Here is a 14944-nt window from a genome sequence, read left to right on the forward strand (position 1 = left end):
GCTGGGGTGGGGCAGGCTGGGCCAGGGCAGGCTGGGCCAGGGCAGGGCCTTGCTGCTGAGGCTCCCAGAGTGGGCAGCCACCCATGTCCTTCCATCTCACTCCCTGCAGACCAGAGACACACCGGAGACCCCATGGCTGCCCTGTCACCAGAGGGGGTGGAGTGGAGTGGAGAGAATGCAGCTCTCGGCCCGCCTGGGGCATGGACGGTGCCCTGGAAGCAAGGAGAGAGGAGGGAGGGAGACAGACTTCCTTTGCTGATGCGAGTGCTCGTCAGGGAAGGCACCAGGGGCTGGCAGCTCTGCAAACCAGCAGCTGCCAGCCCTGAGTCTGGCTCAGCAAGGGGGCCAGCTGGCCAGTCCCTTGGGCTCCTCATGGCTCCCTGGGGAGGTATTTAAACCTGCCCCCTTGGGCTACACCTCGGCCATTGTGACCGCTGACTCACCATCCATCCCAGTTTTCGGCGACTGGGGTGGTGGTCCCAGTATTGCCATATTCATCTGAGGCAGATGTGGCTCACTTTGGGGAGGCATGAGGCCAACAACGAGGCTCTTCCTGGGCCTGTGTCTGAGTGCCTGTGCAGGCTGCTCATCAGAGGACATGGCCCTGGAGGCCCCGTTGGACCACAGGGCTTGAGGGCAAGAGAGTGAGAGGGAGCTGGGAGCTCAGGTCAGGGGCACAGGGGAGCTGCTCCCAGCACAGGAGCCTAGAAAGATGCTCCAACCCTCAGCCTCTGGGGAGCAGGGAGCTGACCACCCCACGCCGGTAACCCCTGAGCTCTCCCCCTTCCTAGCTGAGACCTTGGGCCTGTGGAGACCACCACAGGATACAGCGGTGCTTTTTAATTTATTTTTAACTGTTTCTCTTATGTAGCAACCCCGCCGCCCCCGGCGTGTTTACACAGGCTCTGCTCCCCGGGGCTGGCCTGGCTGCAGAGTTCTGGGGAGGCAGAGGCAGGGACTTCAGGGCCTTAGTTACCGTCCTCAGTGTCACACCTCATCGCACTGCCTGTGAGGAGCAGGGAGCCGGGCTCCTCCTCCTGACTCAGGACTGCCTTTCGGCCCTCAGCCTGGGTTCTGCTACCCCCAGAGTGCGGGCTGCTGGCTGAGGCGGGGTCGAGGTGAGGTTGGAGAAAGCTGCCAGATGAAGGTGGATGGGGTGGGGCTGGGTGACTGCTCCCCAAAGCCGGGCTCCGTGTGCTTGGCGCAAGGAAACCGGGCTCAGCTAGCCAACCCACCCGCCTTGCTGACAGTCCCCTCCCTCCCCTGTCCTCAACAGAGTCACCTTCACCCATCCCACCAGCCACCCACCCCACCCTTCCTGGGCCTGGCTGAGTGAGGACAGCAGTAGCCCCAGCCCTGGGTCTGACGGGGAGGCCTAGGGCCAGAGTTCTGAGGAGCAGAGCCCAGAGGGGCCGCGTCTGGCTTCAGTCCTGACATCTCACACCCCACACCCTCCAGCTGGGGCTTGACTGCCTGTCCTCTGGGTCTCTGGGTCTCTGGGCTGGGTCTGATTCTGGGCAGTAGCCAGACCAGCGGCCCGTGGGCGCCCGGGCCTGGTGTCTGGGCGGTTGTCGGGCATTGCTGCAGGAGCATCGCACTCCCCCACCCCCCCTACCCCCCGGCCCACCTGTGGCCTCGGGGCACAGGGCGGGGAGAGCTGGGTCAGCCTGCTGACTGCAGTCCTCGTGTCAGAGCTGCCCACAGCTGACCATTCCACTTCCCGCCTTCCCTGCCAGGGAGAGGCCCAAGGGAAGGGCAGGGTGGTCCCCCGCCCCAATGAGTGCAGGGTGGGCGCGGGGAGGTCTGCCCCAGGCCGGGCAGGGCTGCGGCAGTGCTAGCTGGCAGCCCGTCAGTGTCAGCCCCCTCGCTCGTCTCAGCGCTCCAGAGTCCGAGTTTCCCCTTTTCTTCAAATCTGACAAAAGAAGAGACGGGGTGTGCTCGGCCCCAGGCGGCCATGGTGGCTGCCCCGCTCCTTGAGTTTGCGTTGGCCTGCGTGTTGTACTCGATTTGTTCTTCCTCTTTTCACACAGTATTGCGCCTCCCCTTCCACTTTTACACTTCGTCTCGTTCCTGTTCTCAGCCCCCCTCCCAAACCAATAAAGTCTCCCCAGCTCGGGTCGTACGGGCTGGGCAGAAACCACGACACACGCAGCCTTGTCTCCTTTCCCCCAGGAGCTGGGGCTGGAGCCCACCCCGGCCACCCCTGTCAGCCGCGGTGTCCCCGGCCGTGTCTCAGGAAGAGCCTGACCAGGGGTGAGGGGGCCCCACACCAGTCCATGAGAAACCCTGCAGCCCCTGCAGTCGTGACGAAACCTCTGGTTCCCAGTCTGCCACCCTCGGCCTGCTGCGGCCACACAGCCCTTGTGAACCTGGGAGATCTTTCCTGCCGACCGTGACCGAACCCCCTGCACCCTCACAGCCAGTTTGGCCCCCCCAGGGAGGCCCGAGTCTGCTCCCAGGATATGAAACATTCCAAGGCCCTGCTTTTCCTACCCTCGTTCCCAGCGGTCCTTCCGGAACAGGGCAGGAAGGGTGAGCGTTCTCTTGGGAGATGAGATTATGTCAGGAAACCACAGCAGCGGGGACCTGAAGTCCCTTCGCATCTCAGTTGCCGAGCAGACTCGACCTGTAGGTGAAGCCGTGGCTCTGGGAACCCTCTCTGGGTCCATCTGCCACCTGCTCCTCTGCTTCGTTCCTCCAGCTCTGGGCCTCCGCCCGGGCTTGAAGATCAGCCCAAACAGTTGGATGCGGCTTGCACAGAAACAGCTTTTAGACCCAAAAGCACTTTTCACCTTTAACCCCTCCTCCCCCCTTCCTGCTCTCCTTCCACTCAGCGTGAGAGTAAAACCTAGCCTTGTCAGAGGAGCTAGGAGATTTCCTCCTTCTCTCCCAGCCCGTCCCCACGGCAGTCCTAACAGGAAGTGCAGTCCAGCACGGTGGGGCTCCTCACTCCCAGTGCGTGGGGACGCTGCGGCAGCTGGGGAGAGGAGAGGCAGCACACTGGAATCCACGGGTGTCTCGGACACCGCACCATCCAGCAGAGGCAGTTTCGTTGCTTGTGGGCTCATTTCAATCCAAGCTAGTACCAAAAAGGGCCCTTTCAATAGAGGTAACCAGAATATGGGACTAACTGGAATTACACACCTTTACACAAAGATATTGTATGACTTACACATTCAAATCCAGCTAAAATACCAAGTAAAGGCCTTGTGGGTGGGCTTCAGCGAGGTGGACTCAGTGGGCCCCTGGGCTGCCCTCTTGCACATGGGAAGCTGGGTGAGAGCTGGGGCGAGAAGCTCTCTGAGTCAAGCAGGCCATCGTGGACACGCTTGACCACTTCCTCCAGCTGGATGTGGGGTGCGTGCCACAGTGGACTCTGGGAGGACCGGGGCCCGACTTGCTGGGGGTCGCCTCATCTCCTGCTGCCCTGGCCCTTTCGGGCTCACCGCACATGCCTGCCTAATGTAGGCATGTGACTGATTTGGGTTGGACCTCTGGGTGCAGGTAGCACTTCTCAGAGCCCAGGAATACCACGAGGCTGAAGCTCTGCCACCCCACCTGGCCAAGATCTGACATCCTGACCGACACGTCAGTGGCAGTGGTGACGGGCAGTGGTCATCACACCAAAGACTGGCCCGGATGCAGGCTGCCTGGTGATCCTGAGTGTGTGCCAAGGGGGTGAGAGGACGTGCTGCTAAGGCCTGGCAGGTGGCAGAGTTGGGCCACCTCTGGGCGGTGGCAGTGGCAGCCCTCTGAGGCCAGCCCACTTGGGAATGTGCCCTCTGCCACCTGCAGCCAGAAAGAACTTGGTCCTGGGAAAGACCGAACCTCCAGGGATGTAAGTATAGAGACTCCACTCCTCTCCGGCAACGGGGTGACGCCTCAGGCCTTAAGAGCACAGGAACTGGGTAGAGACAGGGGCAGAAGACAGAGTTCCCTTCAGAACACATTAGGTTTACATTCTTCCAGCCCAGGCGAGGCCTGCACCTGCAAGCTCTCGCCTGGCTGGCCCTTGCCTGGAACAGTTGTTCTGACGTTTGCTCAGGGGCGAAATGGAGAGGAGGTGCACTGGGAGGAGTCTAGACAGTGAAGGGCTACAGGTCAGCTCTGCCCCTGGTGGGACGGAGAACAGGTGGGCCCCTCCTACACCTGGGGTTGCATTGATTATGTAACCACTCAAAAAACTCCTCTAGTAGCTGCCCTGGGACAAGGACTAGAGAGAACATGAAAGTTTAAAAAGAAAACCCAGCAGCAGCCTGGCCGGAGGTCTCCCTTCTCCCGGCCAGTAGTGCTACCCCGTGAGACCACCTGTCTGTGCCCCTGGGAGGGCCATATTCTACGCAGTGTGGGGCAGCAAGAAACAAACCAGAGGAGATTCTCAGTTCGCCTCTTTGGGATTCCTGTCTCCTCAGGTGTAATCTATGAAAGCTGAACTTGCCCACCACAGGGTTGTTATATACTCACAGTGGCAGCGGACACTGCGTGAACTTTTGCTGTACAAACGTTACCTAACTCAGGCGACTAGCAGGAAACCCTCCGGGCTAGGAGGGGGGTCTCTGGGCATACACCTCAAAGCTCAGGAGCTGCAAAATAATCCCCAGCCCAAGGGCCAATCGTCCAGCCAGGCTGGGGACAACTACCCACCCTGGACTCCCACCAACGCTCTGTAATTCTTAGCAGCCTGTGCTTGCCCAAGCTCACACGGTACAATTTCGGATCCGAAAATCCCTCACAAGTGGAAAAGATTACTACTTTAGTTTCCATCTCACCAAGCTTTGTGAAATGAAACACAACAGTTAACTCACCCACTGTCACCACGTGACTAGGCCAAGAAGACAAATGAGTGGTGGTCCTACTCCCGGCTCCTCTCTCTCCACTGAATGCCAACCCGGGGGGCGGGGGGGGGGGGCACCGGAAGCACCCAGGGAGCTTGCACGCAGCTCCATCTCAGAGACCGACCCAAAGGTGTGGGGCTTGGGGTTCCGTTCGGTGAGACAGAGCGCCTGCCCCTGGTTTCAGAGCTTCCCGTGGCCCTGTGGGCTTGGTGGACGTGCTGCTCAAGGAGGCTAGAAGACAAAAAAAGTGCCAGCAGTGTGAGGCCCGGGAAGAAGAGAAACCTTTCCAGCAACAGATGGCTCACAGCTCAGCGCTGGCTCCAGAATGCAAACGAGATGATCAGAAATAGACGCTCGGCAAGAGGCATCTGCTGCACACACCATTGCCTCATGCAAGCTTTGACCAGGAAAACGCATCACATCCCACGTTCCACACAGACCCTCCCGAAATGCAGTGTGGGCTGGGGGGAGGGGCAGCAGATGGAGCAAGGACAAAAGCAGCTGAGAGGACTGTTCCCCTCTAGCTTGGCGAGGATGGAGAAGAGCTGCCGCCAACAAAAGTCAGGGCACAAGGCTTTGCCCAAGCTCTACTACCCCAGGCTGCAGCACAGTGGGGACCTGCCTCCGTGACCAGAGGGCTGATCCCAACGCTTTTCCCTGGTCTAGGTTTAGGACGTGAGGCCCCAGCACCGGACCAGTCCCTTCCTCTCCGCCCACCTCATTCTCCAGGGCTCCTCTCCCCCACGCCCTTCAGAATCCTAATAAAATGACCAGCAGTAGGAAGGGGGACAGTAAACCTTTATTTGGAAGAGGGACTTTAAATGTCCACTTAAAACCCCCATTTCATTTCCAAAACAGAAACAAGTAAGAAAACAAAACAAAATAAGATTATCAGGCTATCTGCCCTCTGCCACCTTCAGCCATGTTTCAATGCATTTCCCAGCAAAGGAGCACAGTGACGGGCCACAGTCTTAGAAAACAGTCGGGCGCTGTCTTGCGTTCATCTCAGGAGGTGCCCGGAGAGAGGCAAACAGAAGGAGCGGCGGGGCACGGACAGGCCTGGGGCTCAGCCAGGCACGCCCAGGACCCAGGAAACAATGTTTAAAAACACACACACATAGATAAGTTCCCCGGAACGTAGGTGTGGAAAGTCTATAACCACGAACACAGACGAGTTCAACTGGGTCTTTGGCTTTCAAATACATACAGGGAGAGACCATTAACCTCAGGCTGTTTCTCCAGCCCCTCGGCTACTCCTCCAGCTCTGTGATGGCGGCCGAGAGGGGCGGGCAACAGCAAGTGAAATCAGGCAGGGCCAGCAGGTACTCCGAGCAAGGGGTCTGAGGAGCAGCTGGCCCGGGAACACCTGAGGTCACACCAGCAGCAGAGGATTAAGGCGTGCAGGTGACGCGTGAGGGCACGGGAGCCCCTGCGCTAGGAGAGGGACGCAGAGGCGCCCAGCAGCTGGGGCCCTGCTGGTCTGAGCAGCTCCTCGGGCACTTCTGCCCAAGGTTACCTTTGTGCTGAGAAGGTTTGGCCTCAGCTAAACAGCAGGCTTTCCTAGGGAGAAAACGGAAGGGAACGAGGGAGGCAGCAAACGGCAAAAAGTGGTGGGGAAAAGAGAACAAATAATCCCTGAGGTTCCGAGTCCCAGCTGCGGCAGCTGCAGAGCCTGCCTGCTCCTCCCCTGCTGGGCTCCCCCCTCACCCCTGTTCTGCGGGCTGTAGAGTGCAGTGAGACAACTGTTTCCTGAAGGTTCTCTCTCCTCCCCCTCACAGAGCTTTAGACCTCAAACCGCTCTCCCAGCCCACTGACCCCACACAAACTTTTGCTCTCCTCGGGCAGCCTGGGGAAAGGGGCCAGCCCAGACAGCGCACGCCGGGCCCGTGGGGAGTTCGGGTCAGAGGCTCCGGTGGTGCATCCCCAAATGCGCTGCTCCAGGCTGAGGGGCCCGTTGGCTCCCAGAGGTCAGAGGGTGCGTGTGCCCGGCTGGCATGGTGACTGCCTAATGGGACTCAATGGGGGGGGGGGGTGAAAGGAGGAGGGCCCAGGCCCCTGCTGCTGCGTGGCAGCACACACATGCGGGCCATGCTCTCAGCCTGCCCTCAGCCAACAGCCCCAGGGCAGAAAGCAGGCTGACCAGGCACAGGTGTGGCCACGCAGAGCAGTCCCGCCCTGACAGGATGCACACATACTACACGCATCTCACACGTGTGTGCCTGGCAAGAGGTCCGGGCCCAGAAGTTGTAAAGGCAGGGAGGAGGTCGGATCAGAAGGCACCACCAAGAAATAGCCTGAAAGCAAATAACCATTGAGATCAATAGCTCCCACAACCCTGGTAATCAAAAATCAAGGGGGAGCGCTGGGTACATGGCGGGAAGGGGAACCACTCGTCCACCTCTCCCAGGGCCACCAAGTACGTGGCCCAGGGTTAGGAAGAGGCTGGGGCAGGGAAGGGGCCATAGGCAGAGAACCAGGACAGGCCCAGAGAAAACCTAACCGTGGGAGGGAGGGAACGAGGCGGGGGAGGGCAGGGGATGTGCGTGAGTTGGATCTAAGTTTCCACAGTCTCTGGTCCTGTGAGCTCTTCCAGAAGCGACGCTCTCTTCCCCTGGGAGCCCTGTCACGGGGCGGTGACCTGCATCCCGAAGCTGGCCAGCAGGCAGAGGTGGTCTGAAGAGCAGAAGGGGTTGGGCAAGCCGTTGGCAGCCCAGAGGATCTCTTCGGAGAGGAGGGAGAGGCGGCCCAGGAGCGTGAGCGTTCCATCCTGATGCCTGCGGCCTGGGGCACAAAGCAGAAGCCAGCAGGTAAGGCAGTCAGCCCCACTGCAGGGATGGGCGGGGCCTGTGGGAGCTGTGCCCTCTGGAGGCTGCACCCCTTGGCCGCCCACCCGCCTTAGCTCCTCCTGCTGCTTCTAGGTGAAGCCTCGCTTCCTCAGAGACTCCGTGACACATCAATCAGTGGATGAGGCCGAGGGCTCCGGGGGACTGTGGCAAAGAGGAGCGTGTGTGCCCGGGCCCAGCATTACAAGATCTGCTGACTTTCTAAGAGAAACTGGGAATCCAGATTTTCTATAAAAAACTTGAGTTTTAAACATAGGCAATCAACTTAAACGTTTAAAAGACTTGCTTTAAACACACAGACAGGGGCTGACAGACCACTACACTGTGAGCACCAGTGCAGGGTGAGGAGATGGGAAACGGGGTCTCCAACCTAATCAAGCTCCTCACTAACCAGCCGCTGCCAAACAAATCCAACAACCTCGGAACGCTCTAATTCACCTCTAAAATGGGGTGGGGAGGGCTTGCTCTGTCCACTTCTCTCTGATGCTACAAGGGTAAAAAGAGGTGAACAGGGGGCCTACGGGAAGTCCGACGAGAATGACCACTGCTGGGTAGGCATGAAAGCCCCAGCAGCCCAAGCCAAGCCACCAGACGCCTGACAACCCTCAGCTGTTAGGGACTCATGGGGGTGGCTTCCAGGGCCCAGGACCCACCAGGCTTACCAGTCCTGTCCCCACTCTGGCCGGACTCAGCTGAGAAGAAGATGTAGTCCACCGTCGTTCCCAGACCCAACGGCATCGTGGTGACCTCCGGGCAGCCATGCTGGGGCAGGAAGTGAGTGTACACGGAGGTCAGGTGGAGGCAGTGCTGGATGGCGCCGGCGGCCCTGCAGGGACAGAGGTGGGGGGGGGGGGGCGGAATGGCTTCGGTCAGCAAACACCACTGAGCTGGTCTCACGGCTACTTTCTCTGAGGGTTTTTGAAGTATTTCTCATGGATGAGCCCAAATAACTGAGTCTCAACAAAAATTCCTCCCCATGCCAACAAGAGGCTGACGGTCTCAGCTAAGGTTCGCCGAGAAACGGACACGTTTATACTCAATCCCCTGGCGCTCCTCACCCCCACCCTCCCCCGCCAGCTGACGAGGCACACCTAACAGACCCCTGTCTACGGGTCGGCAAGCTCTCCTGTGAGGCCGGACTCCCACAAGGAACCGCGCATGGGCTCTTCCTCTGCAGGAACCTGGGTGGGCCCTCTGGCCTCTGCACACCTGTGTGCCCCTCCGGGAGCTCAGCAGGTTTGCAGGGGAGGGAGAGCTCAGCAAAACATGTTCCCCCAAATCAGCCTCAGGAGAGCCCACAGGAACCTCTCTCACACACCTAGACAGGCTGGAAGCACAGTTACCTGGGGCCGACAGGCTCCGGCTCAGAGCTATCTTCCTCCGGAACAGGCTCGGCCCAGCCGGCAGGTCGTTCTGCAGAAGACGGGAGAGAGACACTTTACCTTCGCGGACGGGGAAGGAGGCTCAGCACCACACGCCAGAATCCTCCTCAGGCCCGCAGGTTGCTCCAGGCGGGAAGGAGGAAGAAGAGGAGGGAAGGAAGAACACAAGGGACCAGCCCTGGATGGCGTAGCTCAGTGGATTGAGCGCGGGCTGGGAACCAAAGTATCCCAGGTTCGATTCCCAGCCAGGGTACATGCCTGGGTTGCAGGCCATAACCCCCAGCAACCGCACATTGATGCTTCTCTCTCTCTCTCTATCTCTCTCCCTTCCCTCTCTAAAAATAAATATAAATAAATAAAATATTAAAAAAAAAAAGAAAACAAGGGACCAAAGTCAAGAACCTCGGGAAGGCAGGCAGACAGAGGTCTCTAACATAGACATGATCTTCTGTGACTCAGCACCTTCCGTTAAAACCTAAATTTATTTTTAAAAAGTCATACAGTCACATGGTACAAAAATCAAACTGTAGAGAAAAATATCAGTGAGAAGTCTCCCTCCCCCTCCAGGTCCCTTGCAACACAATTCCAGAGGCAACTGAGGGTAGCAAGTTTCTGGTGTATGTTCCTCCAGAGATTTCCCATCACACACCATTCTACGTGTGTGCACACACACGTACACACGTGCAAAGAAAAAAGATATACACCACCGCTATCAGGAGAGAGGGAATATTATTACAGATCCCGCTGACATCAATGGGTGTTAGAGACTGCATGTTTTTCTCCAAATTATGTCGAAACCTAACCTGTCGACGGGATGGAATGGCGGGGGCGGGGGGGGGGGGGGACCTTTGGGAGGTCATCAGGTCATGAGGGCAGAGCCTCATGAATGCAACTGATGCCCTGTGAAAGGGATCCCAGAGAGCACATGTCATACTTAATGGTAAAAACAGCAACTAAGTTACAACTCTTACACTTCCCCATTTCAAACTTACAAAAAGCTACAATAATCCAGACAGTGTGGTGCCGGCCTAAGGACAGACATACGGGTGGCTGAAATATGATTAAGAGCCTGAACCTATGTCTGTGGTCAACTGACTTTTCATGAGGGAAGGGGTGAGTGGAAAATGACTGCTACTGGGTCCTGGGTTGCTTTTGGGGGCGATGGTTATGGTGACGGTCACACAGCTTTAGTACACTAACAGTCACTGACTTGTACACTTCGAGTGGGTGGATTTTACGGTATGTGAATTTCATCTCAATACAGCTCTTTTTAAAAAGGATAAAGGAATGCTATAACTTCATACCAATAAATTTGATAATTTAGATGAAATGAAATATTCCTTTATATACCATACATTTTCCCTATTCAATTAATTTGTCTTATATTTGTTGCTGTTGGAGGTTTTTTTTTCATTATATCTTTTTTTAAAATGTTTACTTTAGAGAGAGAAGGGAGGGAGAAAGAAAGGGAGTGAAACATGGATGTAAGAGAGAAATGTCAACTGGTTGACATTTGCCCAACTGGGGATGGAGGACAGAGCCCATAACCCAGGCACGTGCCCCAACCGGGAATCAAACCTGTCCCCTTTCCATTCATGGGATGACACCCAACCAACTGTGCCACACTGTGTAGGGCTCATTATATCTCTTAATAAATGTGTCATTATTTTTATATATGAATACTATGGCTTTCTGTGTAGTAACTGTACCCAGCTACTTTCCAGAATTATCTTAGCACTTATGACAGTTGTTAATTCAATCTCTTGGATCACCAGTTACATAACAACATTAACAGCAAGTAATAATTTACCCCCTCCTTTCCATCTTTCACGTCTACCTGCCTACCTATATTTCTACTTCTGATCATGTTGGCTGGCATCTCTGAGCTCTGCTGAATAATGAGAGTGATCATCCTTGCCTGGTTGTGGACTCTGCTACTCAAGTGTTTTCTTTAAGCAAGACCTTGATTTCTGGAGCTGAGATGAACTTTTTTCCAGGCTCGTGGCAGACCCTCACCCTCCTCTCACTCCGAGCAGCTGCAGGCCCTAGCCCCAGGGCGCGCTGCCACCCACCCGTGTTCCGGCGAAGAGAAATGTATTCGAACAATGCAAGGATACATGCCAACATCTATAGGATGCTTCTCATATTTTAAATACATTTCATATATATATATATATATGCATGACAAGTTATATTCACAGATTTTGCAATATCAAACTATCTTTATGTTTCTGATCAACTCCATCTGGTCATGGTATACTGCTCTTTAATGTGCTGCTACGTCCTGTTTGCTAACCTTCTATGTAAAATTTTTTGCATTAATATCATAAGGGAGAATGCTAGTCTGCAGCTTTCTTTTCTGTGTCAGCTGTTGGTGTCAAAATACTTGTTGCATAAAAATGACCTGGCCCCATTCTTCCTCTGTGCTCTGTAACAATTTAAATAGTCGTGGCATTACAAAAGTTCTTTACGAGGTTTGATGACATCCTCCCACCAACCTGAGCCTGGTGTTTATCTGGGACTGCATCGCTGGGAACTTTTAAAATATTTCCCCCTATGGTAGTCTCTTTAGATTACCTCTTTCTTCTGCAATCATTTTTAGTAAATTACATTTTCTAAAATTAATATATGCAACTAAGTTTTCAATTTCTTTGCACATTCTTGTGCATCTGAATCCTTTTGCTTACTCCTTAAATTAGTGAATGGGGTTTTCTAACTGACAGCTGCTTTTTCACCCAAACCACCGACTCTTATTAGAGTTTATCAGTTCTACCAATAGTCTATTTTCTAAATTATTTTCATCTTCTTTCCTTTTGCTTTTTCAGTTTGTTCTTTTCTCTAACTTAATTTGGATGCCTAATGTACTTACTTTCACCTTTTTTATTAATACAATTCTATGATTCTAAATAGCCTATATAATGCCGATTTTTTTTCACTGAATACTGTTTTAACTTTTATCCCACTAACAATGGTATTTTCTTTATTGTTATTTTTTAGATATTCTGCAGTTTCAGTTTAAATTTCACCTTTGACCCAGAAGTTGTTAGAGATTTTTTTAAATGTCCAAGTGAGGATATTTTAATTTGGGGACTTTTGTGTTTGTTTTTAAGGGTTATTGTATTCTCATTCTAGAAAGAGGGGAAGAGGGAGAGAGAGTGAGAAACATCAATGTAAGACAGAAACACTGATCTGCTGCCTCCTCCTGCACGTGCCCCAGTGGGGGATCGAGCTGGCAACCTGGGCACGTGTCCTGATGGGGAATCGAACCGGCAACCTTGCAGTTACAGGATGATGCTCAAACCAACTGAGCCACGCTGGCCAGGGCAGTGTTTTGTTTTTAATTTCTATCTTATTGCATGTGTGATCAGAGAAAGTTGACAATACTACTTCTACTGTTTAAAATTTATTGAGTTTTTTTAGGTGGTCTAATATCTGGTTAATGCTTAAGAATCTCCTATGGACACTTAAAAAGATGTCTTTGTTCTGCTTTCAGTGTTCAGAGTTTCACATGTATCAATCTGTTTACCTTATATTACTTAAGTCTTCTACATTCTTAGTTATCTTTTACCTGCTTGAACTGTTGCAGAGTAAGAAAGGTGAATTAAAACCTTCTGCCATTAGTTACTTTCTGACTATTATTCCTTGTTAATCCTGAAGTTTCACTTTGTGATGGTTGATGTAATGTTACTTGGAGCATGAACATTCATATCTATATTTTGAGTCACATCCTTTACCATTATTATATGCCAGAAAAACCACAGTGACCACCAGCAGGACATTAAAAATGGCTCCCCTCAATCCCAGGTTCTGCCCATGCCCGCCGTGTATAGACACCACTGTATACAGACAGCACCAGTACATGGGCGACAGCTGCCTCTGCCTGAGCGGCAACCTCTTCTGGGCCCATTCGGCACCCAAGTAAGCAAGTGGAAGCCAAGCAAGTCCAGCTCTTCTGCAAGCACTGGGGAAGGGTGGTGTCAAAAAAAAGGGTAGTGTCAAAAGAATAAGTGGTGTCATGCATGGACCAGAGGAGAAGCTGGATTCAGAACTTTCCTTGTCAAGATGGAGGCATAGGTGGACTCACCGTGCCTCCTTGCACAGCCAAGAGGGACAACAACAATTTAGAAACAGAATAACATCCAGAACTGACAGAAAATTGATCTAAATGGAAGTCAGACAACCAAGAAGTTGAAATATACCCGTTCATCCAGACCAGTAGGAGGGGCAGAGTCGGACAGCCAGGCACGGGTCACAGCACGGAGAGCAGAGAGAGTTGGAACCCAGCACGTAAGGCATCCGGGGATACGCAAAGCATCTGGGAGGAGCAAGACTGCAGCGGGTGGACCTTGAGTGTGCAAGCAGCAGCTGGCAGACCCAGTGAGGCAGCGATCATAAAGCAAGGCAGTGCGCACAACCCAGGATCCCAGCGCTGGGAAATAGAGCCTCAGGACACTGATTGAGGTCACCTGTGGGAGTTGAGGTGCACGGAGAGACACCCAGCCTCACAGGAGAGGTCCTTGGAGGGTCCCACGGCGTGCACAAGCCCACCCACACGGGAATTGGCACCAGAGGGGCCCAGTTTGCTCGGGGGGAAGCAGCAGAAGGGACTGAGGTCCCATGGAGAACAGAGCAAGCGCCATTGTTCCCTCTCAACCCCGCCCCCACATACAACGTCACAACCCAGCGACTGGGGTGCCCCGCCCTGGTGAACACCTAAGGCTCCACCCCTTACTGTAACAGGCGCAACCAGACCAAAAAAAAAAAAAGAGAGAGAGAGAGAGAGATGGCTCAAACAGACGAACAAATCAAAGCCCTAGAACCCATCCTTTTAAGTGACCGAGTGATAGCTAACCTATCAGGTGCACAGTTCAAAACACTGGTGATCAGGAAGCTCACAGAATTGATTGATTTTGGTTGCAAATTAGATGAACAAATGCAGGCTACAATAAAAGAAATGAAGGAAAATGAACAGGAAACCAATAGTGATGTGAAGGAAACTGGGACTCAAAACAAAAGAGTGGACCAGAAGGAAGAAAGAAATAACCAAACCAAAAAGAATGGAGAAATAAGAATTTTAAAAAATAAGGAGAACCTTAGGAACCCCCAGGACATCTTTAAACGTTCCAACATCCGAATTTTACAGATACCAGAAGGAGAAGAGGAAGAGCAACAAGTGGAAAAGTTATTTGAACAAATAATAAAGGAGAACTTCCCCAATCTGGCAAAGGAAATAGACTTCCAGGAAGTCCAGGAAGCTCAGAGAGTCCCAAAGGAGTTGGACCCAAGAAGGAACACATTAAGGCACATCAGAATTACATTAGCCAAGGTAAAAATGAAGGAGAGAATCCTAGAAGCAGCAAGAGATAAGGACACAGTTACCTGCAAAGGAGTTCCCATCAGACTGTCAGCTGATTTCTCAAAAGAGACCTTACAGGCAAGAATGGGCTGGAAAGAAGTATTCCAAGTCATGAAAGGCAAGGACCTACATCCCAGATTGCTCTATCCAGCAAAGCTTTCATTTAGAATGGAAGGACAGATAAAGTGCTTCTCAGATAAGGTCAAGTTAAAGGAGTTCATCATCACCAAGCCCTTACTTTATGAAATGTTAAAGGGACTTATCTAAGAAAAAGAAGATAAAAAACATGTATGGTAAAATGACAGCAAACTCACATTATTAACAACCACACCTAAAACAAAGCCAAAAGAACCTAAGCAAACAACTAGAACAGGAACAGAACCACAGAAATGGAAATCATATGGAGGGTTAGCAACAGGGGAGTGGGAGGAGGAGAAAGGGGGAAAAGGTACAGAGAATAAGTAGCATAGATGGTAGGTAGAAAATAGACAGGGGGAAGGCAATAATAGTATGGGAAATGTAGAAGCT

The 14944-nt window shown here is 53.1% G+C and overlaps 1 protein-coding gene across 6 annotated transcripts in view; it reads right to left on the minus strand.

The window, feature by feature from the left end:
• Positions 1-5617: 5617 nt before the first annotated feature.
• The window catches only part of ANGEL1 (angel homolog 1), a 52774-nt gene continuing 43447 nt past the window's right edge, over positions 5618-14944 (minus strand). For all 6 annotated transcript variants that reach the window (XM_036012546.1, XM_028507320.2, XM_028507318.2 and 3 more), the window contains 3 exons: positions 9022-9091; positions 8341-8504; positions 5618-7616 (listed from right to left, as the gene is read on the minus strand). In XM_036012546.1, coding sequence (XP_035868439.1) covers positions 7459-7616; positions 8341-8504; positions 9022-9091 — 392 coding nt within the window. In that variant the 3' untranslated portion in view covers positions 5618-7458. The remainder of the gene's footprint in view (positions 7617-8340; positions 8505-9021; positions 9092-14944) is intronic.

This window comes from Phyllostomus discolor, chromosome 1 (assembly GCF_004126475.2).
Source record: "Phyllostomus discolor isolate MPI-MPIP mPhyDis1 chromosome 1, mPhyDis1.pri.v3, whole genome shotgun sequence".
NCBI lineage: Eukaryota > Metazoa > Chordata > Mammalia > Chiroptera > Phyllostomidae > Phyllostomus > Phyllostomus discolor.